This window comes from Arvicola amphibius, chromosome 12 (genome assembly GCF_903992535.2).
Source record: "Arvicola amphibius chromosome 12, mArvAmp1.2, whole genome shotgun sequence".
Lineage (NCBI taxonomy): Eukaryota > Metazoa > Chordata > Mammalia > Rodentia > Cricetidae > Arvicola > Arvicola amphibius.
In genome coordinates this window covers 62723202-62750412 of record NC_052058.2, presented here as the reverse complement: position 1 = coordinate 62750412, position 27211 = coordinate 62723202, and the positions used below count along the sequence as shown (strand labels likewise).

The 27211-nt window shown below is 40.4% G+C and overlaps 1 protein-coding gene across 1 annotated transcript in view; it reads right to left on the bottom strand.

The window, feature by feature from the left end:
- Pappa2 (pappalysin 2) overlaps positions 1-27211 on the bottom strand; it is a 245420-nt gene that overhangs the window by 74701 nt on the left and 143508 nt on the right. The window contains exons 14-15 of the mRNA XM_038350230.1: positions 4627-4798; positions 915-1092 (exon numbers count right to left, since the gene is read on the bottom strand). Coding sequence (XP_038206158.1) covers positions 915-1092; positions 4627-4798 — 350 coding nt within the window. The remainder of the gene's footprint in view (positions 1-914; positions 1093-4626; positions 4799-27211) is intronic.

Sequence of the window (27211 nt, the reverse complement as noted above, 5' to 3'; positions counted from 1 at the left end):
TGGAAGAAGAGCTTCCCATCAAATCATTGCCTCTCTTGCTAGCTACAAGTAGCAGATATACAGCAATAATAGCAATATGGGTGGTAGTAAAGCAGTGACGGTTGGCACTTTAATGGTGATTAAATACCAGGCACTATTCTAAGGGTTCTGCTTGTGTGAACTCATGTAAATTCCCAACAGCAAACAACCCTACCAAATAGATTTTGGCTAACCCCTACCAGGGAGATAAGGAAATGGTGTCTATCAAAAAGCAGTTTGGATTTGAGAGAGGGGGTCCGGATACAGAGTTCTGAGCTTGAAAACCCTACCACAGGACTCTCTACAATCTGGTTTCTCCCACGGTAAACTAGGATAGAGTTAGTATCACTAGCCTGCCAACCTACTAAACCACATCTGAGAGTAAGACTGAGGGGTCTGTGTGGGCCACGAGTCACTGTGTGACATACTGAAGGCTGAGAGGTCTAGACAAAGAGCAAGGTGTGGTGGTCAGTTTGAGCCTGGTCCAGCACCTCTTCATCTCAAGTAGCCACAGCCACAACCCGGGATACATCGTGTTATTGTGTTCTCCTAATTTACAAAATAAAAGAAAGCATATCTACTACAGGATGTCTGTGGGTATTAAAACTTAACCTCCATTGTTAATGTTATCAGGACAATTATGCTTACTGGCTTTATTCTGAGAATACACATTAAAAACAAGAAACAAAGATTAAGTTTCATTCATTATTAATGACACCCTAATCCAGTACATCTCTACACATTACAGGAACAAAAAAAATTGCGTTATCTGAAGAGGATATCAGAGAATAGCAATTTCGAAGCAAACACGAGTGAAAGAACAGTACAAAAGTCCCCCTACAGAGCGAGGGAATGAAACGGGCTCACATCCAGTTCCCTCATTGGCCCAACGATACCTTGGAGTTTGGCTGGTGGGACACACGAGATGGAACAGCGTTTCAGGAAGTCAGTACCCTCAGAGCAGGAGAAGTTTGCGTAGTTCACCAAGGATGCTTCGGGGACTCCACAGTCAACGCGCATGCAGGTCACATCCTTGTCCCAGTAGCCCGAGGAACAAGTGAGGAGAATCCCTTTCTAGAAATAGAGAAATTTCCTTCTGTCAACGTCACATAGAATGACTATCAATCAGATTTGCTTCCTGGCTTTGGAAGAGTCCCAGTAGTCATTTGTGCGACCATTCTGCCTTTGTCCTTTCCTATGACTCACTGCTTGGAGTGGTGGGGATGCTGATGGAGAGAGCCCATTTGTACCAGGAAGTCACTGGGGCACTGCTCTTCCAAGCCATGTCTTTGGGCTGCCCTTTCCTTGCTCTGACCTATCCATTTTCAGTCTCTATCCAACCTGCCCTAGACCCAGGACCTCAAACCTCCTACTGGTGCTTGAATGCTTGCCCTAGGACCTGGGGACAAACTGGGGAGGACAAGAGAAAAGAAAGTCCTAGGTGCTTATTCTCCCTGTCCCCTCCTGAAGGGTTGGCTTGGATGCAGACTGACTCATTTAGTGGCTGTCTTCTCTACCTTGATCTGGTCTTTGATCCTTTGAGATCTGCCATTCCACAGACCCAACCTTTCAGGCTTACGGGTGAGAGCAGAGCCCCATCACTCTGGGCTATTACACATGGCACAACATATCCTTATTTCCTGCCTACATCTTTTAAAGACATCTGATAATAAACTTCTCTTATATTACCTACTTTGGAGCAAGGTGCCATGAATCCAACACTAGACTGAGCTACAGAGTAAGATCTTCTCTCAAAAACTCAAAGTAAAATAATATGAAATAAAAGGTAACACCATGCATAGTATATGCACTGAATTTCATAACCGATAAAAATACTTTTAGTACATTAACTTTCATACTCAAAATAATCCTTCCCATTTTGGATACAAACACTAGAACACATGGATGTTGACGAGATTGCTCATTACCATGCAAAGAAGTTAGACAGCAACTGCTTCCTACTGGCACCCTTATTAATAAACATACTGATTGATACTAAAAATAACCACCTGTGTCAAGAATAATGCATGGTACCTAAGAGAGTTAATGCACACAGGTGCTTCTATCCAACCTGTGGGAAGTGGGAGTAAGTCTAGCCATGTTCCCAAACTTGCCATTTCAGCGGGCAGGCCTAGAGTACATTGCCTTTCTATAAAAGAGAAAATATGCATGGAGTACCCAGAAGGGCCTGGTCCTGCACCAACAAGATGCTTTCCAGAGGCTGGAAGTCTAAGAGTGGAGCAAATCACCAAGTCAGTGGCTAACAACAAAAGGGAAAAGAGAAGCTCACAGATGCTAGCAATGAATTTTAATTTGGTCTACTATAGTCAGACAGCCTTAGCTAATAATTAGAGAGAATACAACATAAAATAAATTAGAAATAGGAGAAATAGAAAACATTGCAGAAGAAAGTAGTAACTCTGGAGACATGAAAGCTTATCATCAGGTATTGCAGGAGTGGGGAGGGCAGTACCCAAGGAGACAGGAAGAGGGACAGCCACCCTCAGGCAAAAAATAACCAAACATATAAACAAACCAAACCAAATTAAAAAAAAACAACAACACATAACCTTGTCATGGGTACAGGACTTTTGAACGGCTTGGGGGAGATGGGAGAAGGCATTTAGCCAGGTATGAGATGAGCAGGCACTTAGTGACTGTGAAACTCGTGGCTTATTTGGAAAAAACAAGCATCTGGCCATGGGGATAAAGATCAAAGACAGCAGAAGCGTTTCTATGATGAAACTGCAGTCATCCCATCAGGTGACCACACTGGCACACAAGCCAAAGGTCCAATGACGGCTGAAGGCACCTATCACCCCTGACACTACATCTCAGCTTAGTGCTTTTCTCTGCTTCCCAGTGTGTTCCTGTTGCCAGCCAGAAGGATCCAAGTCAAAGCCAGACACATTTTTTCTATTTAGCTTCAGTTCTCATGTCAACAGAAAGCAAATATCCCCACTGTCTTGTGATCATGAGGCTGGATTGTACAATTTCCTGCATGGGGCCAGAGTCGGGTGACAGTGGCTGGTCAGCTGCAGGGCGCCATTGCTTACTCCACCATGTGTTTGGCAAATACGATCCCCCATCCTCCTTCTAACCAGGTTCTTCTCACACTTAGCACAGTTGGGAGGTCTGGTTCAAACTGCAGCAAACCACTAATCATTTAAAGACTGTCTCTAAACTCCATGTGTAATGCCTGGCTTTTCTCTTGGCTTTTTGAGTATTGCCCATTTTGTTTTAAATTTGTCCAACTTTAATGCGTGACAAACACAGCCTTTCTTCTCTGCTCTTTTTGACCTACCACATACATGTATTTAATTCCTAACTTGTTGAGTTATTTCTGCTGTGTTTTCAGCATGAAGTATCTTTGCCTGAGTTACAAAACAGGTGATAGGAGATCTTTCTAAATAAGGAATTTGATGCCTCAAGCTTCATTAAAACTGTCTCTGTATAGGTGATTTCATGAGACTTTCTCAAATTCATAATTGTGTCTTTAAATTCTGACCATGTCTAAGAAAGTGAAATTCTTCATGGGTTCACAAACTGGTAAGGAATCAATTGGCAGAAAACTGAAATATTACCATTTTGCAAACTATTAATGCCTGACTAGCAATGGTGTGCCTATTCTTTTTCCACTATCATGCGCATTTCTGTCTCTCCCTTCAAGCATAATTGCAGTTTACCTTGTATATACTTCCACTATCTCACAATGTGATCCTGTTTCCCAATGGTTCATTTATACTTAAAACTCCCCTGTTGAGTGCTGCAAGCTTTCTCAAGGGAAGATGTGAAACTAAGCCCACGTTAGAGAGAGGTTATCTTATTCTTAATACAAGAAGCTTAGCTATGAGAGCACCCAATGCCTATCATTCCACCCAAAGCTTAAAATAATGTTCATCACCCATTGTAATAACTCAACAAATTTAATATTTCTGTTTGGAATAGTTACAAGTGCAGAAGCAAATTTAAAGGGATGATTTTATTTTGGTTGTTCTAACTGTTGTACATCTAAAAGATCACAGAGGCAAAACTTTTGCCTAGGTCTGTCTCTTGAACCATGCTCTTCACTAACACGTTCTACTATCTCCAGGCGACCCAAAACCCTGGAAATGGTGCAGTTGAGATGTGGGGTGGGGTATATAAAAACTCAGAACCATGATGCAATCCTGCCTTGGTTGCAGATTTAATGGTTTGGGGTGCAATTTTGTTATATTCCTCCAACAATCCTGGAAGGGAATCAGGAAAGCAGGAGGCTGACACTGAACCTCAGACAAGATGACGGCAATCTGTTTTGCTATGAATTATGAGCAAGTCTACTTTGAGACATTGTCATCTGTGAAGAAGAGAAATTGAGGGAACAGTGAATAAGCACTCAAATCTACTGTCCACACAGTGAATACATTAACACCTTAAGGAATCAGTTTCGTATGTTTGGACACCTTAAATTTGGTATTACCATCTTTCCCTTTGCTTTCATGGAGATCACAGTTTTTTGTTCTTGAGGATTTAATAATTCCCACCCTTCCCAGACTAATGAGAAAGAAGAGGATAGAGAGCTTCCCGCCCTAGGAACTCTTTCCTTTTGATCCTCAGCTTTCAACTCACCTGCATGTTCCTGAGGTACTGCCCACTGCTGGTCTGAAGTACATACCCCCTTTGACAAGTGATGGCACACTTCATGTGACCTGGGCCACTGGAGGTACAATTTACCATGTCTGCATGCTCAAGTTGCAATGGTGTACATCTTCCCTGTTCTCCACATGTTCGTTGGGCACAGCTGGAGACAAGAGAAATGGAAACATCTTAGGGTAAACCCAAATGACAACAATATACATATCTAAACAATACACCTCCACAGCAGGATGATTTTCTTCATAGTCTAAGTGTGACTCATCACTTTCTTCCATCTCTTTATGAACTATGAGACATGATAAACTTAAAACAGGACAGCTAACTTTCTGTGGCCCTTCTAGGGGAGACAGTGATGATGGGGTGAGGTACACAATGGGTTCCCAAGGTTCTAGATACTCTCAGAAACTAATTGATCTAGGAATGATGCTCAAAACCTTAAATAGCAATATTTCTAGGTCCCAAGCAATCCGAATAAACCCAGAACAAATCTCAAAAATTGATCCTGGAGACCTGTGGTTTCATCAGGCATTGGTCCTCTAGATAACTAATCACAAGAAAGTTCCAGAGTGACTTATGGAAAGGTTGAGTATCTGAGATCACAGACTGGTTGACATGAAATATTTTGACTATGGGTACATAGCACTGAAGAGTGTCACAGGCTAAGGAAACCTACCAGTATGAATTGAATCCCCATCATGTGCCAGACACTCTCCTTAGCAGAGAAATGCTTCTTAGAACAGTAGCCAGAGAGATACATAAACTCTCCAGGGTTCAAGGAGATTGTAGAACCTGGACTGTCATAGGAGCAATGATGCAAGAGGCAGTGGAACAAGAAGAGTATAGCCTCCAGACATAGAGGAAACACATTTAACAAAATCATTAGCTCCAGAATTTAGTCCTGGCTCCAGAATTTAATACTTGGATGATATGCAGTGAGGAATTCACACCCTGACATTTCAGTTTCTTCCCTTATAGGAGAAGATATATAGGGTACATACTTTACAAGGTTGATAGTGTTCCCAAGTTAACCCCTTTGCTGTCCTACTGCCCAAGGGCCAATCCCATCTCAGTATCTGTTTCTTATCAGGCTCCCTTATTTTTCATTTCTCTCACTTCCACACTTTTTCAGTTAAATGAAATTTCTGAAAGTCCTTCCTTTTCCAAGAAGCAACCCTCCCCTATTTACTTTCTTCCTTCAAATCTCTTAGTGAAAGTATAAAAATAACTGCCTTCTAATAATTTATTTGATCTTGTTATATATGTACTTTCTTGTTCTTAAGTTGCTTAGTTACTTATCCATTTACCCACAAGACAATTATCTGATTGTGTCCTTGATCTCACAACTGGACTTTGAAGTTCTTGAAGAGCAATACTTATTCTTGCCCAATTTTAAATAACCATATTCCTGACTATAGTAACCACAATGAAAACTTACTTTATTAAATTTGTTCCTATTTCAGATAACAAAGCTAATCAATGTTACTAAAAAGTAAAATCTATTAAATCACATAAAAGAAAATTATCCTATTATGATTCAACCATTCTGTCCCAAACACTCAATCACTCATTCACCAATAAACACAAAGTATAATAGTCCCCAAGACCTTAGCATAACTGATGCCATGATAGAGGAACCATTCTGACCAGCATGTAGACCACTAACACTTGCTCCAACAGGGATAAAGACCTAACACATCCAAGACCTAGTTCATAATACCAGGATCTAGACAAGTTCCTAAATGGACTGACCTTACTTTTTGGTTTCTCTAGTTTTACTTCTCACTAACTTTCTTGCTAACAAAGGTGTGTCAACTAGGACATGTTTTTTTTTGTGCATAAAAGACAAAGAATGATAAGATCAGGGCTGCATGATTTGAGCAAGTTCCCCATGCAGCCAACAGTTGGTAAAACAGTTTCTATTCGGCAAGGGTATCTGTGCTCCAGTGGAATCATCTCACAACGACAACAAAGAATATTCTTTTCAAGACATTGGACTGAGCATGGGTGGTTTCTCAAAGACAAAGTCTCTAGTGAGAGAGATTAACATTGTATTTTCTTACTCTTGATGTTCTTGCCAGCAGTGACAATCATTAGAGAAAGTAGCTATCATCATCACCAATGATGAGCTCTACTTGTACTTGGTTTGTATTAGTGGTTGATGACTTTATCAAATAAATAGATAAAAGTGTAAGAATGTAGAAAACGGAGTGCCATTAAATATGTACATGGGTCCAACTGTATTTGATACTTGGTTCCAAAAGCAGTAGTAGCCCCTAAAAGGGGCAGATTTGATCTGACTGTGATAAATGATGTCCCTGATGGATAGGGTTTAAACATTATTCCATTGACTCTCATTTCTTTTGTGCATGCCTGAGATGGTGGAAGAAGTGGAGATGCATGATGGGAAGGGATCTTTTTGCTGTCTTATCCCATAGTTATTCTCTAGATGATATAACATCCATGCAACCTAAAGAAATAAAGGAAAACATGAGCTGAGGAAATCAGGATCATTAATGAGTCTGTGTGAATTCCCCAGATCCAATGCTGACCAGATGGTATGTGATATAAGGAATGAGGCTGTGTCTGAGTCTTTACTCAACATCTGGATAAGGTAGTCAAAACTTGACCACCTGTGGGATGAGCTCAGAATACTTCCTCTATAATATCAAAGGACTTCCAATCCGTAAGTGCTACATGTTATTCATCTCCAAACCACTGTATCTTCCTCAGCATGTTGAGCAGAAAGGGCTATAACAGGGTCTTTAACTCTCTGTGTAATGTCAGCTGATTGCCAAGGAACTTGTATGAAAGGGCACACACTATTAAAGTGACTTTTATGCAAAGAGCCCACATCATCCTGAAGGACAAGCACCGAAAGCTAGCACTATGCGTGAGTTTCTTTCCATCGATATGGCTAGGACCACATTTTTTGTTGGTGTAATAAGCATCTAGCACCAGGAGTGTATCTAGAATTTTCATTAGAACAGAGCACAAGACAAGGAACACACAAAAGGGAAAGGTGTCATGAAGTAAGACCATGAGTGGGGGGGGGGGTGGAGGGAGCAAACCCAAACCTGTTTATGAAGTGAGAAACGGTTTCGTGGCAGCTGCTGCAAATTCCTTCACTAGCTTATATTTCCATTTACTTCCTTTTAAAAGAATTTGTTTTATGAGGACGGTGTTTGTCAGGTCGTTAGCTTCTCATTGCATCTGGTACCAATTGTGGACTTGTCTCCCTTGCACCCCAATCGCAAACCCTCTTTGGGGTTTCTCTTCCACTACAAACATTGCCTTCTGAGTGAGTTTGTTGTGTTCACTATTATCACACCTTGTTACATTCTCCTTTCTCCTAATGTGACCTTGGTTCTAGAAGCATGAAGACAGTGCTAATAGCTCAAATAGCTCATCTTAAAAATTCTCAAATGCTTTCTTCTGCTGGTCTCTGGAAATGGTTAATGTAGGTGGCAAAAGTGATGCTTTGCAATGAAGTGAGGCTGGGAAGGCAAGAGAAGATATTTATCTTGGTTTGACATACAAGGAAACTAAAGCTATTTGGAGACTGGCTAGAGGCCACACATAGAGTCAGAGGAAAATCTTCATCCCCTAGGCCTCCTTCCTAGGCCAACTTAGACCATGAGGCCTTAAGGATGAGGTTGCTCTCCAACTATTTTCTGTCCAATCAGGAAAGAGTAGCACTGGCTCCAGGAACCAAAGGGTTCCTTAGTAGGGTAATAGGTGTGATGCATAGAATATTTATTGGTTCATTTGAGTTTTGAACAGTAGTTTTTCAAATATGGTAAATCAAGACAGCAGTGTTTGCCCAGGTGCTGTCTGCAAAAATCCCCTAAATATGTTTCGCCATTGGCAATGTCTCCTTTCTCTTTCAGCTCCTTTTTCAGATCTCGCTATACCTCATCACAATGTCTTCTCAGGCAGGGATATGATAAGATCAGCCAAATGTAAGTTTTAAGTTTTAAGTTAAATGATTGAATTTTTCAAGATTGAATTTCAAATCAACGGGTCCTTAGAAATCACACCATGGACATGGCCACCTACCCATTATTCTAGCTTTATTTTATTGTTTTTCCTCTCTCTCTCTCTCTCTCTCTCTCTCTCTCTCTCTCTCTCTCTCTCTCTCTCTTTCTATTTTCTGAGAAGCCACTACATCTTTTATCTGGTTCTGATTCTAAAAACCATTATGTTGAAAGAACTGAAACAAAGATATTGGATTCAGGAATCCCAGTTAAAGGAACCATTTTAACCCCAGTCTACCTTCTTGTTGAACAGAATTAACTCCAAAACCTTCCACACTCTGCCCTAACAATCTCCCACTATATGATTTCTCCTCAAGTGACTGGACATACAAATAATGCCCAGGGGTGAGAAACCTCTGCCACCATGATCCCACAAAAGATTGGTCCTCTGCTCTGTGATGCAGGCTCTCATTGTACCTGCGTCACAGGCTCATGTAGCTTTTAAGCATGTTTATTTCCATGACTGATCACTGAAGTGATTTCTATTTTTTCCGGTGGTTTTCAAATGGTTATTCATTTTGTTTTGGTTTCCGAGGCAGGGTCTCACTCTGTAGTCTGGGCAGGATTTGATTTAAAATCTTTCTGTGCCTCCTGCCTCTTCATCTCTATGCTAGGATTACAAGTATGTACCACCATGCGCATCTGCTTCAGTTTTTCCTACTCACCAGGAGTCAGTCCTATCCCAGTAAAGGTCTGGATACTTACAGCCTAACAGAAAGTTTGATAAATTCTAGAGGCCTAGACTGCATGAAATCAAAACTGACACCAAAAAGATAAATAGATTTCACCACTGAATCATTATGCTTTAATGATTATCACAAAGAAGCCTCAGAGTAGGCCAAAAACATATCCTCCAGTTCTGACAAAAAAATGAATACATTTGAAGAGGGAAATGAATCATGAGCTACTCCTTATGAATTCAAGGCTCCTTCAGAGATAATTTTATCATTACATTGATTTGACCTTAGGAATGACTAAAATTTGGAAGGGCTAAATACATGCCCTTGGGAGTTACTTCCGAGGCTTTATAGACAGAGAAATGGAGCAATGTAAAGAAAACATGGAGGAAACCATGATTTCTGCCGTCACTGTACAGTGTGAATAACACCCAATATGTCTGGGTCCCTTCCATTCTGGCCAGCGGATTTAGAGAAATCTGCGTTAAAAGGAATCAATATCTGTCCCTGAAGACAGCTTCATGAGGAAGCTCTTTCATTGGTGAGTGACAAACAGGTTGAGGTTGAGACCAGAGGATGGATATCATTCTCTGCAGATAGATTAGCCAGACCCACACACAGGATTGCCATGAACTGCAGCCCATAGCATGCCAAAGCAGATACTGCTTGTTAGTTTTTCAGTTGTTGAGGGCAAGGTAGGGATGTTGTCCTCATTTCCAGGCCAGGTTCACATTGTGAAAGCCAAAGGGTTCCTGGTAGATGAGGAAGTCATGGCTGTCTACCTGCAGTTAACCAACAGCATTGGCCCAATGCCCAGTACTGGCTCACCTTGAAGGAGCCAATCAAAAGCAGTACTGAAAACCTGGTTCCCGCATATTGAGCAGAGGAAAGTTTGTGTGCTAACTGTGGGATGGCATATACCAGCTACTAGAAAACCAGGTTTTGCTAAAACTGAAATGGATCTGAAAGATAAATCAACCCAAATCCCTCATTGTAGAGATGGGGAAACTGAACTCCAAAGTAATAGTGTGTGATACTCCAGGACGTCCTGCTGTCCTTGTATCATAATAGAACAAAAATTGCTCATTAATATTTGTCCAAACTCAAAATCAGGCTGACCTCGGCTCATGAATTTTCCTAAAGTCAATATCCTACCCTCACTGAGGCATCCAGAAGAGTCAGACCACAATGTTTCTCTTTTCCTAGAATCAATACTCAAAGAAACTGTCTGGTACCCATATCACCCTCTTCCAGAAAGAGCCGCGAATAGTAGAGAAAGCGGTAGACCCTGTCATCTGCGTTCTGAGCTGTGTTTGCCCTGCTGACATCTATGACCTTGGGTAAATCTCTTAGCCATTCTGGCTTTCCATCGGCAAATTTGTAAAATAACAGGGCTGAAATAGGTTCCACCGAAGGCCCTGCCAGCGTTAGCATGGTATTTAATTTCACAGATGAGGTGATGGTGGTATTGGGGTGGGAGACCAGAAAACTCAGGAACAGACAGGATGTGGTAGGGAATGCAAGAAAGAGCTTGTCATAATCTTTCTTGCCCAGAAGAAATCTTGTGCTTAAGTCCCACTTCATGAGTTGTTTGGTTAAATAACCTAGTGCAATGCATCTACCCAAGAAGTGGTGCTATGGACTAAGCAGCAAACCCAGAGCACTCCCTAGAGGGCCTCCTTTAAGGTTAAACAGTAAGGGAGGATCAGATGCCCCTCCACGCTGCTTTATTGATTCTTATTGAAATAAGAGGGTGTAGGCTAAGAAGGAATGTATGCTTGGGATTTGGCAGCAAACAGGAGTAGAGTGTGTGAAAAGGACTGGTGGAGACAGAGTGTTCATTCATCTGCTCACTGCCATCTGCAAAAACAAATGCAACAATAGCAGCCATTCTTAGAGAGTATGTGAGTTCCCAACCTGTGTCCTTCTCACCTCTGGCTTCATTTGTTTTCCGGGATAGGAACCAGGTTAAATGCAGAATATATTTCTGACAGCCTTCTCGGGAAAAACTCCTTCTGCTACTTTGAAGTATTTTATGGCAGGATCATACCAACTGGAAAGGGGAAATTGATTCAGAGTTTCTGGTCCCTGAAGATTCTCATCTGAGCAAAATAGCAATCTCAGTAGCAGTTCTAGCTTCTCAGCCACATGACAGAAAAATGACTAGTTACTGCACCCAGTAGACTTCCCCATCCCTGCATTCTGAGAAAGAGAAGTTTGCCTGTGACCCCTTAAGTCTCAACACTAACTCTCTGTTTCGGTCCACTCGTCCCGCCAGGCCGAGTCATTGCTTCCTAGAATGTGACCTATTTGTAAGATTAGAAGTAGACTCTGGTGGCCCCAGCACTTGGTAATTCATTTTATTCATTTCTAATTCTGGGCACAGATTTTTTACCATGTCTGGCCGTAACACAAGAAGTCCCATCCAAATGCCCCTGTCCTTCTAAAAAGAAACAGATTTGCATCAAATGGCCAAAAGTGCTCCCTTTCAAAAGCCCTGTCTCACCGAGTTTCAAAATTCATGATTTTCATGTGGATTATAAAATATGAAGAATACCAAAGAAGGAGTCAAAATAATCTAATTATCGACTAATAGGCAGACTGTACCCTAGCACCTGCCCATCTGAAATAGCCACAGGATTTCTAGCTACATTCCCGAACAATTTCCAAAGGCTGTAGCTCTCTCGGCATGGGGCATTTCCTAATGAGGAATGATTTACTGGAGCTCTGCAAGTGATTGCTTTGTTGATGATTTCACTGCCCACAATCCGCCCTTGGATAGCAATTAAACTATTAAAGCAGGAGTGACAGCCACCCAGCCGAGCCTGGGCCCTGTGACACATGTGAAACTAAGTGAGGAACATCGCTGACCGTGTCACTACTAGAAAGGAACCTACAAAGCAAGAAGACACCATCAGCTTAGCTTTGCTGTGACCTATGTAGAAGCTATGGGCAAATGGAGGCCTAAAGCCTTCAGTGGGTCCTCAACAAGAAGCACAACACAAAACACAGGCTGAGCCCTTCAGGACTCCTGCTCTTCTGCTCTACACTTTCCAGAGTCCACAACAGACCCTTCCTATGCTAGCTCAGAACCTGCTCGTCTTTAACTGACATCACATTTGTACTATTATTTTCTGTTTTTTAATGTTTAGAATGGTCGAGCTTTGCAGTATTAATAACTCACTGTGTGGGGAGGTAAAAACAGAATGGGGTGATCTGTAAAGAATGGGGTGATGTTGTAAAACTAGATGATGCAGCCCAACTTAAAAGATCTCAGCCTGCACACCTCGGATTTGCTGCCACTTCCACATTCATCCTTTCTAGACCTCTGTGATTCTGGCTGAACAAAAATCTACACCAGGACAGAGGACCATTCCAACCAAAACCTATGCACAAACGTGTCAACAGGGTCTGCCTAGCTGGTAAAGAACACGAGAAATGTCGGCTTGCTTTTCTTTCTCCACAGCTGCCGTGAAAACCAGCCATACCAACAAGACTCGTGCTGGGTAAAGCGCTGAGGCATTGGTGAGATTTTTCAGCTCACTCCCCCTTTTCCCACACTCTTTCAATTCTTTTCATCTTTCAGCAGAACTTACAAACTGCCTCCACTAAAGGATGTTTCAGCAGGGCTCCCCTCAATATTTTGCATTAGCAAGGTCTAAAGAAGAATGTGTGTTGTATAAAACATGCTCACTTCTGAAACATGGTTGCTTTCTATTTCAAAGAGACCATTGGGGATTGTCAGAACTTCATGAAAATAATTCCTAGTGAATGACTCTCAGACACCATGATGAATCAGTACAAACTTTGTTTCAAAGGCACTGCTTCGAAGTCAGTCTCTTCTTGGTGTTTGAATCCAGCCTTGCTATCTCTTTGCTGCAAGATACATGCCAATCATATCTTAGCTTTCCATTGAAAGCTGTCACCTAAGTTACCCTTAAAACATACCCACCACCAACAATCTCCTATACAGTTGAGTGTTAATTGTAATAAAAACTATTCAAAAAATAGTCTTATCTACATGCTAAGAAGCTCCCAAATGAGTACCACATACATGACCTTTTACTTTTTTCTCTAGAATTCCATTGTAAAATGCAGTCAAAAATACTCAAATAGCTTGCTGTGGCTCCCAGTACAGACTGCTGTCCACCCAGCCATTTCTCATTGTCCAGGGGACCCAGAATTTTCTCTAGTGGGTTCTCATCCTTCCCTCTTATTTTATGGGCAAATCATTCTGGGAAAAGAAAGTTGGGCAAGAAATCTAGGGAACAATTGAGTGGATATAATTCTTTCCTTGCTCAAAAGAAACTGGGCAGAAACAAAAACAAATTCAACGTTAATTTGCTAAACTGCTTTGGGGAAGAAGATAATCAAATGAGTAGAAATGCAATACATATTTCATTTCTATAGTGCCTTTCCCAGCAGTAAAGGGGATCATTTCCCATCACCCTGGAGCACTAAAAGGGAAGCCTCTGCTAAAACTAAAAGATGAGGAGCCAAGGAATAAGCAAACAATTTAGCTTCAGCCCCCAAGCAAAGAGGGAAAGAGAAGCCCTCTGCTCTGTGCAGCTATCAAGAGAGAGGGAATATGTAGTTTCTGCAGAGATGAGCAGAGGAAGGACAGGTGCATTGGGGTCTTGGGATCTGATGCAGCCTAAGGAGGAAGGGCAAAGGCTGGCATTTCAAATCTCAGCTCCAAAGATGGACAGTAGAGACTAATAGAATGAGCGGGGAGGGTTCCAGGGGACAAGGAAGCACGAAGAAGCATGACGGATGATAGAGCTAGAGGGATCCTGTTGAGACCGAACACTGAATATGAAGGTGCTGAGCTCAGCTTGGGCTGCCCTGCCTTGGATTAGGATGCTGAGGCCCTAGGAGTCAGCCCCTGTCCTGCAAGTAACCACTGAGCCTATACATCTCCTAAACAGAAAACACAGCCACTTCCCCTAAAAATCCTCTGTGGATCATTGAAGTCATTGAAACAAGGTCTATGGAAAAACTGCTTTCTTTCCTTCTGGTCTTTTTCTTCCCGTCCCAAATCCCATGTCTGTGATGCATTCCTCAATAAAAAGGGGACAGTGACACATAGGTAATCCTTATGTGACTTATATGACTACAATCAGCAGGCCAATCTTTTTGAGAAGAGCTATTTGGGCAAAGGTATCTTTTGTCATTATCACAGAGAGGACACTAAAAGCAGATCTTAAGAGGCTGGACAACCCATGAATGCACTGGCAAGAGTATTAATTCTCCATGTTTCCAGAGTCTGTGCATACAAAGAGAAAGCTGTGTGATTTGGTGGTGGGTGGTCATTACTTTATCTCCTTGATTCTTTATCTTACAGATCCTTCCTCAAGAGACAAAAACCCCAAAGGTACAAGACTACACAAAAGTAACGAAGGGGGCTCACACAGTGTCTGTGTACATACACTAGTAGGTCTCTAGTTGGATCCTGAGGTGATCAAACAAAATCAAACATGTATTGTTCGCTCATTAGTTTTTTCTTTAAAACTATCTGATTCTCAAGAGACTGTAGAATGGTGGGGGACTACAAGCAAACAGTGTCTTCTGGGTAGAGTGCTGCAGCAATACACAAACACGCAGCAATTGTGATAGCATACACAAGACATATATGCATGTCCAACACAGACCAAATCTCAGCATAGAGATAGAAAGTGGACATGAAGTCTCACCACTAGTCAAGGAATTGTTGTCAATTTTAGCTTCTAGGAGAGGGAGAGACAGGTTTCTCTAAGAGTATAGTCTCCAATAAGTTGACCATACTCCAGTAGAAAGCCACATATCCAAGAATATTTAGGCAGCCCAGATTGGTCTTGATGGGGTTTAAAACAAAAGGACACAAAGTTGGGTGGGTAGAGAAGAGGCAATGGCTCTGAAAAGAGTCATGGGTGGAGAGTGAATGTGATCAAAATACAAATGAAATTAAAAAAAAACAATAAAAAACTGATACACATGTTTACAAAATTAAACATATGTTTGGACATATAATCCAGAAATTGCCTGCCCTACAGCCACACAAAAAGCATGTGGTAGGTTCTTGTAGTAGCTTCCTTCATAACTGCCAAGAGTTGGAAGTAAATAAAATGTCCTTCAACTGGCCCACAGGAATAAGGTGGGAGGCCATCCAACGCCCTTCTCTGGCCTCCAAGTACTCACACAGGTACATGCACCCATCCTCATACATGTACATACTAACACGAGAGAGAGAGAGAGAGAGAGAGAGAGAGAGAGAGAGAGAGAGAGAGAGAGAGAGAGAGAGAGAGTCAATTAATTAAAAATTTTAGAAAGAATAAACCCCAATATAAAGTACAGCATCTGGGCGATGATGCTGTTGCAATATAGGTTCATCAGTTTTAACAAAGGGACTATTATGATGCTGGTTGGGGATAATGGGGACTATTATGCCTATGTGGGGGCTAGGGATATTCTGGAACTCTTTGTACTTGCCTTTCAACTTTGTTATGAACATAAAACTAATCTAAAATACCTTTTAATATTATCAATGCTCTTCTGAAAGGCACAATTACTTAAACAGTTAAATCATTTTAAAATTAGTTTTATAGTTCAATGCACATTACATTAACCTTTTCTGAAAGATTGCTTTGCATAAATGTGAAACACTCTCATCCATCATTATGAAAAGAATAAAAGCAAAGATATAATTTTAAAAATAACCAAAAAACTTTTCCATGTTTGTATTTTTATATAACTTCATTATTTTCCAGGAAAAAAAATGCCCGATATCATTGATTCAATTTCACTTGATGAATATGTTAACGCTTCCATTAGAGCCACAGAGAAGGTGGCTCTGGAGCAGGTTGAGAAATAGAGAGAAGTGAGCTTATAAATAAATTCTGGGCAGGGGCCATTTATAAAATAGATCTGTTATTATCAGCCGGCAGAGTTGAGAGAAACATACCAATGGTGGGCAGCTCAGACAATCCACCTTCCCGCCAGTCACTAGGGCTGAGCTATGGCAAGAACTTTCTTCTCAAGACACTGCTCTTTCAAAATGTTCCCTCTCCTTCTTCCTGCTTGCTAATTCCTCATGGAGCCCTTCAGCTTAACCAGTCCAACAGGCTGAAATCGCATGGCTGTCACATTGGCTCTGTCAGGGTGTTCAACACTTATGTACTTAGAGTTCTAGTGCCTATGAGCATATTAGCCTAGACCAGATTAACACTGTTGTGGGCATTGTTCCTGCCTTCTGTATCCATGCTCTTGTGGAGGCCTCTCAGTAGGAGTACTGTTGGGACTAGTGAGGTTCTTCCAACCACCTAACATGCCACTTCTGTTATTATGTTAGTATGATTGGGATGTTTCTCTCTCTCTCTCTCTCTCTCTCTCTCTCTCTCTCTCTCTCTCTCTCTCTCTCTCTCTCTCTCTCAATCCTCTCAATCCTTTCCCCTCCCTCCCTCCCTCCCTCCTCTCCCTCTCTTTCCTTGTATTTTATCCCTCTCCCCCCTCCCTCTTACCTCCCCCCCGTGTGTGTGTGCACTGCATGAACATGAATGTTCAGGTATGCACACCTGTGTGTTTTTTGGGAGGTAAGAGGTAATTTTGGTTGTCATTTTCTATCATTCTCTGCCTTATTGTCTAATACAGATTCTTCCACTGAATCATAATCTTACCATTTTGTCTGTGCTGACTTTCCAAGAAACTCTTGAGATCCACATCCAGTGTCTTTACCTACAATGTTGAGGTTGCAGGCACATGAATTCATACCTGATATTTTACATAGGTGCTGGGGATTCAAACTCAGGTCCTTGTGATTTCCTAGCAAGCTCTCTTACATACTGAAACACCTTCCAAGCCATTTAAGGTCTTATTACTGACAGATTTTCTCACACTAGATTTGAAGAAATGGATGCCATGTATGAGCCGTCCCCTGAAGTGTCACACATGATTGTTAGTAGTATAATAATTCCACAGAAGAAAAACGATGGATACCATCAAAATTGATAAAGATTTGATTTGAACAAGAGAAATCTCTTAATTAGAAGAGGTGATAGTTCATCAAACAGCATGGCCGTTTAATCAAAACTAACATATAAAACTAACAAATGCTTTGTATTTGATCAGATATAACTTGTCAAAAGAAAATCTCTATAAAATTAGGGTTGGAGAAGGGTTATGCTTCTGTCTTTTTAGGAGAATAAAGTTTTCCAGCTAGGAATCTGTAGACCACTGGGCAAATGAGACATCTGAAGAAAAAGGAGAAATCATCCAGAAAAAAAATGTCTCAAGAAAAAGAATAAATTGGCCTATTGGTATATTACATTTCCAACAGGATAAAATTTCACAAATTTTCCCTAATGTTTGTTTCCGTTATTCTCTACAGACATATAATGCAAATGGCCTTTTTGTAGTTCCAGTTCAGTTAAAGATTAAAGATGGCTTTGGAGTTGGAGGTGGTGCTTTCCTTCTCTAAACCCAAGCATACTTATTAAAGTAAAATCCAAAAGAAAAACATATATTTAAGGAATACTTTGTTGCCATTAATATCATAATCCTTTGGTTTTATATTAACCTTTAACAGCTTTTATTAAGGTATAAAATTTGTAAGATTAGTATATATATTAATCATATATATATATATATATATATATATATATTTGGGTTTGAGTCTCTATCAGTTTTCTGTAGTGAACCATGGCATGCCTAACAGAGTCCTTTGAAGTCTCCAAAAGGAAGATGGGACCCTGCAACAATGATCCCTCTAGGACTATGATAACAGCACTAAACTGCAAAACACCACCTAAAGATCTGCATTTGAACTACAAACTGCTCAGAACCATTTCAATGTGGCTAGCTGAGAACAATTCAATGATTTAGTCTCAGAGACTGCTCTAGCCAGGACTTGAGACAAGCCCTGTATTTTCTCATTACACGGAGACTGGACAACAAATGATAAAGCTACCTCTCCCAAGACTTGACAATTAACCCACATCTTTTTTTCAGAATTCCCTAAAGAGGCTGTTACCCCAGACACCAGTAAGAAAATTTAAGAATATGATGTCCACATTCCCAAGAGGTACAGTGGGTAGTTTTGGGTCATTCAATGTGTTATGGATATTTGACATTCTTTAGGGGAGCTGGTTACAAGTTGTTATTGGTTATGGCCAGGAGGAAAGTTGAACAAAGGAGATTAGATTCAGAATTCTTGTTTTGAAAAGAAAAAGGAGAAACATATATGATAGGATAAAAGGGTAGATTATTGAATCTACTCTGAGAAGAAAAAGGGGGGTTATAGATATGATGAAATAAAAAGGTAGAGTATTAAATCTACTTTTAAAAAGCAACTACTAATTTTAAATATTTTACATTGGTTTTTTGTATAAGGTATACAAATTTTGTATATTGATACAAAATTGAGGTCAAATTGTTAAAACATACTGTATATACATTTCTAATGTTGTTCAAGGTATTGTACCTATACAGTTCAATTAACAATGTAATACAAATTTCTATCTATAAAAAGTTATTATTACCAACTGTTTAGGATAATAAAGAAATGCAGGTTAGGAATTAGTCATCTATTACAATCAAACTTGTAGCCACATTAGGTACGTTTTCAAGGTCAAACAGAGATATATTATAAATAGATAGGTCATCTTCAAACACTTCAGAGATCCACAGAATATAACATTTAATATGTTTTAATGACATAGGTTCTTAATTTATGACAATGAGACATATCGGCTTCTGGTAGCACCAATCTACTTCAAAGAAGATGGGCATCAAAAAAAAAAAAAAAAAAAAAAAAAAAAAAAAAAAAAAAAAAACAAACTCCAGGTGGAGTTTACTTTCTTTGTATAAAAGTAAGCTGGGCCAATAATGCCCTTGACTCGACTGCTGACAGTATACTGTCCTAATTGGACAAGTAAGAAACAAAAGAAAGTGCCTGTCAAATATTGTCAAGACAAGGTGGGGCAGCCCTTCAGAATATCCTGCTTTACAGAAAAGTCTTTTGAATATTCTAGGCCTGTAGGTTGAAGATGGATGCCCCAACATTGCAGAGGAACTTTGGGAAGTGTCCAGGCAGGGGATGTTTCTCACATTTTTTGAAAGTCACTTGCTTGTACTTTCTGCTTACTCAGTTAATATTATTTCCTTCTTGGATCTCTGAGGGAGCTGAAGGCTACATATTTACAGTTTTCCTTGCTTACCAGACTCAGAAAAGATACTCACTAAAGAGGTGTAAAGTGTAAAAGGCTGAGAGACATTAAAAGATAATTTGATAATGCAAATTAGAATAGAAAATGAATTAGGTACAACCTTTTGGATTCATAAGATAGGATAGATATAGATTATTTTATCTGAATTTGTCAAATGCAAATGTACTAGATATTGCTGATGTGTTTATTGCTTGTATACATTGTATATAGTTATTGTACTTATTATATATAGTATTTCCTATATTATTTTAGACAAAATCATGATATAGTATTTGTGTTTTATAAATAAGGCTTTCCTGAAGATCAGAATGCAAAGTAGCCACTCTAGTCAGTCATACAGGCCAAACAGTGGTGGCACACACCTTTAATCCCAGAAGCCACACTACTTAACCATAGAAGCCGGGCAGTGGTGGTACATGACCTTTATCCCAGCACTAGAGAGGAATATAAGACAAGAGGAGACAGGTCTCAGCTCAGTCTCAGTCTGAGCATTCATGGAGGCAGGATTGCTCATTTCGGTCTGATGTAGAGGTAAGAGCCAGTGGCTGGTTGCTTTGCTTTTCTGATCTTCAGCATAAACCACAGCATCTGTCTCTGGGTTTTTATTATTTGCACCACACACATGATGACTTTGTGACAAGGAAGTAGAACACACGGAGGCCCCCATCAGACAGTGTTCTGGAATCAGCTGCCAACAATGGGAAGCTCTGGTATATCTTTCCCCGTCAAGTCAACAGATAAGGACCTATTTCTGGCTGATATCTCATCACGGCCTCAAAGAGGAATTATGATGGAGGAGAGTTATCTGTTTATGTGTTACTTTCATTATTAATAAAGAAAACTGCCTTGGCCCTTTAAGAGAAAATTAGGTAGGTGGAGTAGACAGAACAGAATTGTGGGAACAAGGAAGTAGAGTTAGAGAGACGCTTCAGGCAGTCGGGTGGTGAGTCTCCATGCTGCTCCTCTCCGAGATGGACGCAGGTTAAGATCTCTCCTGGTAAGCCACACCTCGTGGTGCTACCCAAATTACTAAATATGGGTTAAAGGAAGATGTGAGAGTTAACCAATAAGAGGCTGAAACTATGGGCCAGGCAGTGTTTAAATGAATACAGTTTCCGTGTAATTATTTCGGGTGTAAAGCTAGCTGGCGGCCGGGTGGCGGAAAGCTAGCCGGTTGCTGGGAACTGGGCGGCGGGAACGCAGCCCGCCGCTTCCCACTACAGATTGGCGCTCCAACGTGGTGACTAAATCCACTTAAAAACCTTGCCCGCTTGGGATCGGAAAGAAAGTACTCTGAGACCATGCCAATGGCTCACTGCTCCCTTCCTGCACCTGGGCAGATGGCGGAATCAGGCTTAGGCGAGCGGGACAGCATTTGCGGATTCCTGCCGCCATAGAGAGAGAGGTGTTTTCAGACTGCTCTGCGCGTCAGATTCGGCTGTGACTTGGATTAAAAGAATTTCTGTGCTGCACGCTCAGTATCAAAATTAAACTGCTGAGTGCGGCTCCAATGTCGACTGCTGTGTGCCTGGAACTGTGTGCGGCCCAGGGGCACCAAATGACTGAGGCAGGAGCGGCTTTGGCTCTGCTCCGCCATGCTGAACTGTACTGAGCTCAGACAGGTCTATCGCAATTACCATAATAACAGCGCAGTTAAGGTTTAGACTTGGCTGTAAACAGGCAGTACCGTATTATTTTAAGAAGTGGTTAACCTTTTAAGAAATGCTCCTGGATAGTAAAAAATTACAGATTCACAATAGAAAAGATTCAGACATAGAAGGCCTTTAAATGGCTCACGTAGGCTTAAAAGAGAGAAAAAGAAAATATAGAGAATAAAGTTAATGCCTTAAAAAAAAAAAGGTTAAAGTCTTTAAAGAGACAGAGTACAGATAGTTATAGATTAAAAGAAGTAAAGTGATAGAGTAAAAATAAGCCACGTAAAAATGGAAAATTCACAGAGAGTCTGGATTATGTATTTTGTTGTGTTTTCTTTGATTTTTTTGACTGTAAAGGAGCTAAGTACAGAGAGACATTTCATTATATGGGCTGCCAGGCTAGACCAGAATGGACATCTTAACGGTATGACTTCAGGATTTGGATCTAAGAACATGATGCTTTGGAAAAGAGTTTCTTCTTTTGTTTTCACAGAGGACGAGACTCTGTGGATTGCTTCTATCCCAATATGGTATGATAGACCACGCCCTCCTGAAAGGTTGCTGTGAACATCTTCAAAAAATTACTTCACTCAACTGCCAACTGAGAGGAACCTAGCACACAGGTTACACCATGAAAGACCTAAATAACAGCGCCCCCATTCAGCAGGAAGCAGTTTGGAGAGAAAAAACTGCGCCCATTTTCCCAAATATTGTTTATAAATGTTCTTTTACATTTAAAGGGGGAGATGATATAGATATGAATAATTTGCATTGGTATAGATTTTAAGGACAATTTGTTATATGTATATGTATTTCTGATCTTGATTAAGCTATTTTGATTGTGTAGTTCATTTTAAAAACTGTAATGTATAATTAGGAAATATAGGTTGTTAATGGATAATCATTGATAATAGTTAAGCTTGTAGTCATGTTATTAGATTTTCTAGATATGTAGAGATATATTTCAGTTAGATAGACATTCTTCATATCTTTCAAAGACTGCAGAATATGGCATTTAATGTTTTAATAACTTAGGGTTTTTCATGACAATGAGACACGTCTGCTCCTGGCAGCACCAATCTACTTCGAGAGGAAGATGGGCATCGAAGAGGCTACTTATGGAGTTTGTTAGCCATTTGGGCAAGAAAATGCTCTTGCCTGGACTGTTGCATAAACTGGACACAAGGAACCCACAGAAAGAGGACTGCTGAACTTGCCTAAAGGTGAGATGGTCTTTCGGGGTTCCTGATTCATGAAAGAGTCTGCGAGACGTTCTGCAGGACACAGCAGAAAGTGACTGAACTGTCTTTGGAATTTCCTGCTTCATGAAAAAGTCTGCTGGACACTATGGGCCTGAAGGCTGAAGATGGATGCCCCAACGGTACAGAGGAACTTTGGGTGACTGTCCAGGCAGCGAGTTGTCTCTGTCATTTCTAGAGTTTTATAAGTTACTTATTTCTTATTTACTTAGGTAGCATTATATCCTTCTGGAGTCTTTGATGGAGTTGAAGAATAAATAGATAGTTATAGCTTTCCTTAGTTATGATAAAAGATAAAATAGATTTAAATATTGTAACTGTAATACTTGCTTGATAACTGTTTTGTTACATGTAATTTTACTATGTTAAAGCCTTTCTTTTTTGTTTAAACAGAAAAAGGGGAAATGATGGAGGAGAGTTATCTGTTTATGTGTTACTTTCATTATTAATAAAGAAAACTGCCTTGGCCCTTTAAGAGAAAATTAGGTAGGTGGAGTAGACAGAACAGAATTGTGGGAACAAGGAAGTAGAGTTAGAGAGACGCTTCAGGCAGTCGGGTGGTGAGTCTCCATGCTGCTCCTCTCCGAGATGGACGCAGGTTAAGATCTCTCCTGGTAAGCCACACCTCGTGGTGCTACCCAAATTACTAAATATGGGTTAAAGGAAGATGTGAGAGTTAACCAATAAGAGGCTGAAACTATGGGCCAGGCAGTGTTTAAATGAATACAGTTTCCGTGTAATTATTTCGGGTGTAAAGCTAGCTGGCGGCCGGGTGGCGGAAAGCTAGCCGGTTGCTGGGAGCCGGGTGGCAGGACGCAGCCCCGCCGCTTCACACTACAGAATTATATAAGCAAGGTGTAGCCATCTAACTCACAGAAACTGTGAGGCTAACAATGTACTAGTATAAACTATGGTAGTAATACCTTAGACAGAGATAGGAAACTGACGCATAAACTAGGCTTTTGAAACTACACTTCCTCTTCCCACATTCCTGCAAATTTTATAGCCAAGAATGGGACATTCTTTATCAGATTTTTCTCTTCTTTAAGAAGGTAGGTTCTTTTTGATTGGGCTAGAATTCTATAGGGCCTGGGTCAGAACTTCTCTTTTCCCAGTAATCTTCAATTCCCTTCATGTTATCTGTAAAATTTTTCTGATCTGGATTATACAGTCACTAGATATCCCCTGAAGCCCAAAGAATCTTTTTAGCTCCCTCTTAGTGGCCTGGTCCTCCAAACATTTCCAACTACCTACATTGTGTGGAGCCGTCCTTGACATTACATCACTTCCTCAAAATAACATGCCCAGTTATGTCAGTGCACCCAAAGGATAGGTCCTCTCTGATTATTCCGAGGCCCCTGAAAATTACATCAAATCTAACATGCTTTCAAGGAGGGTACCAGATTTCTTGACAATTAGTAGAAATAATTGGTCATTCCTCTTTGTAAATGTTTCCTGATTAGAAATGAATTACATAGATCCTAGTCTTAGTTTTACTGATTTGAAATAAGGTCTTTGTAAGGCATATACTTCAATTTTCAATGGAAAAATGATTTCTGGCGTATTTTGACACCTAAAATATTCTGGAAGATGAGTATTCTATCTCTTTATACATCCATACATGTATAGACATGCATATGTCCCAGAGTGAACAGCTATGCTCACCATAAAAAGGAACTCAGTTTGCAGATTGATTCATATTAAGCTTTTCAGCTTTAAGCTTGAAGCAACAGTTCTTTTAATTGGAGTATGGAAATAGACATATACATACACATATACATGTATTCAACGTGCCAGTCCTGAACTGTTACAGAAAACAATACTCCAGTTTTTAAAGTGATAAAAGGATGAAAACATAAATAACTTTATCTATTTCTTATCTATCTATAATTCATATGCTGAATAGTCAAGAAATAAACAAAATAACTCAGGTTCCCACATGCATATTTATTTGAAAAAATAAAGACCTGGGATTCAATTTTATATTAGAATATTTGTTCTTGATAAATGATAGTTTGAGTTCATTATCATTTTGTCAGTATCTATTACTTGTTTTCTATCTCACTCAGAATGTGTACTCTTTTTTCTTTTTGAGACAGAGTTTCACTGTGTACCCCTGGCTTTCCTGGAATTCCCTCTGTAGACCAGACTGGTTTCGAACTCGGAGATCCACCTACCTCTGCCTCCTAAGTGCTAGGGTTAAAGGTGTGCACCACAACTGCCAGACACAGAATGTGTACTTTTATTACTAAATAAGTTAATGAGGTTTTAATCTTTTATATTTGCCTTGGATTTATATTGACAGCATCAAAAGATTAAAATATACAGTTCTAGTTAGTTAAATCTACTTAGAAGTTGCATTGAAAATGGTCATCATATTAAAGCCAGTAACCTGAAGGGAATTTTATCTTAAATGAAGAGTAGAGAGAATTTTTGTTTTTTACTTTTGGCTTTTTTTTTTGCTGTTGTTGTTATTGTTGTTGTATTTGTGGTTCTTTGATATTCCTTTTCCTGCAAATAATTACTGTTTCACTGCTCAGTTGCAAAGTGATGTTTCATTGCCTTAGATTGATACCAGACCTGGACTATGAATATTCTCTTTTGCTAGCAAACTTGACATGATGTTTTCTTCAGTAGGGATCACTAAAACATAGTTCAGGATGAAGGGACTTACCTCTTCCCTATTATACGATATCCTTTCTCTAATTCCTCTGTACTCTATGGGTAGCAATGTGTGGGACAGCCCAGAGTGCTCACCACTCAGGAAGTTACATTAATACTCTGCGCCCCTCAGCTAGCTTCCTTCAACTTTCCATGGACCCCTATGGGGGCTTTTCATTAAGATCTGCCATTTCCCAGGGGTAACCTTCCATAATCCAAAAGAATCCTGATGGTATCTTTCCAACAAGTCTTAGCAAGTCCTCAGGATGCAGTCTGGTATCAAACTACCTTCCCTGGCACTAGTATGCAATGTAAGGAAGTCTCTGGTTTCCAGACCCATCCTGGAGAATGTTAGCCAGCTTCTCTGAATCCTTTGTGCTCCAGCTCTATCTTCTGCCATGACAAACAAATCTCAGCTTTGAATGAGGATCCTTTCCCAAATTCGTTACTTCCTTAGATATCCTGATGCCAGTCATAAAACTGCTTCATTTATCCAGAGTTCTCCTTGTCTTTCACGACTTAGTCACTATGTTAAACTGTCCCTGTTTTAATCACTACAACATGGATGGACCCTAACGGACACAGAATGATACCAGTAATGACACTAGAAGACAAATCCACAAAGGTGCAACTTAGGGATTGGTTTGGTTGTTCTGGGCTCCAGGGCCATGCTGACCACTTTGACAACAGGAATACAATGTAATGGTTTGAATGCTGATGTCCCACACAGGTTCATGAATTTGAACACGTGGTCTCCTATTGGTGGCACTGCTTGGGGAGCTTAAAATGGTGTGGCCTTATTAAAAGAAGTATGTCATTAGGAATGAGGCTTTCTTAAAGGCTCACACCACTTGTAGTTTTGTCTTCTATTTCATGTTTATGGGTCAAGATATGAGCTCCCAGCACCCTGTTCTTGTTGCCATGATTGCTACTTGCTGTCATGCTTCTAATCCACCATCATAGACATTGATCTCTCTGGAACCATTTGCCAACAACAACAACAGCAACAACAACAAAACCCATCTCTTCTTTTTTCCTTATCCATGGTGTTTTATCATAGCAACCGATAAGTAACTAATCTATTCCCTGTGGCATGGAATGGCATCACAGTATACTAAGCCTTCATTGTGGTAAAAAGTCAACCCAAACTAGTGGTTTTGTTTGTTTGGTTGGTTGTTTTTTGGTTTTTCGAGACATGGTTTCTTTGTGTAACTTTGGTGCCTGTCCTAGAACTAGCTCTTGTAGACCAGGCTGTCCTTGAACTCACAGAGATCTGCCTGCCTCTGCCTCCCAAGTGCTAGGAATAAAGGTGTGTGCCACCACCGTCCAGTCCAAACTGGTGCTTTAAGGACCTAAGTGGGTGTTCTATGTATGAATCTTAGGCACCTGTGACTAGGCATGTCACAACAGAAAAATAAAAGAGGGCACAGAGAACTCAGAAGGAGAAACCCCTCCCTCACACGTTCAGAAAACATGGTGCTAAATGGCAAAGGACAAAACTAACAAAATCCAGATGTGGTTCTACAGTGTAAGCAGAGAGAGTAGATCTAGAGAGGAGAACCAACAGATTTGGAAACTACCATACCTCCAAAGATGATAATGACACAAAATAAATAAAAATAAAGGTGGGAAATACTGAGACAGCTTCCACGGGTGCTGCTCAACTTGGTGTCACCATGTCCTACAAACTCTATCAACATTGCTTTCAATCATGCAACAAGATACTATAAAGCATTGTCCCAGCTTCCTGTTGAAATAGCAACAACACAGGAGAATGTGAAAGTCTTGTTAATAACCCAAACCAAAACTAGAGTCATTGGGCATTTCCTCTCTCTCAAAGAACGAGCTGGAATTCAATGCGGATATATCATTGGCAGTTAAAGCATATACTTCTTGTTTTGTCGTTGTTTTGCTATGCTTTGTTTTTTAGGGAGGAAGTGGATAAGAACTGTATTAAATGAAAAAACACATTTTTCATTCTTTTGCATTTTCTGCTCTACTGAAAGAGGTGAAGAGAGCTGAGGATACAGCACAATGGCAGAGCACTTGCCTGGCATGAGCTAGGCTCTGGTT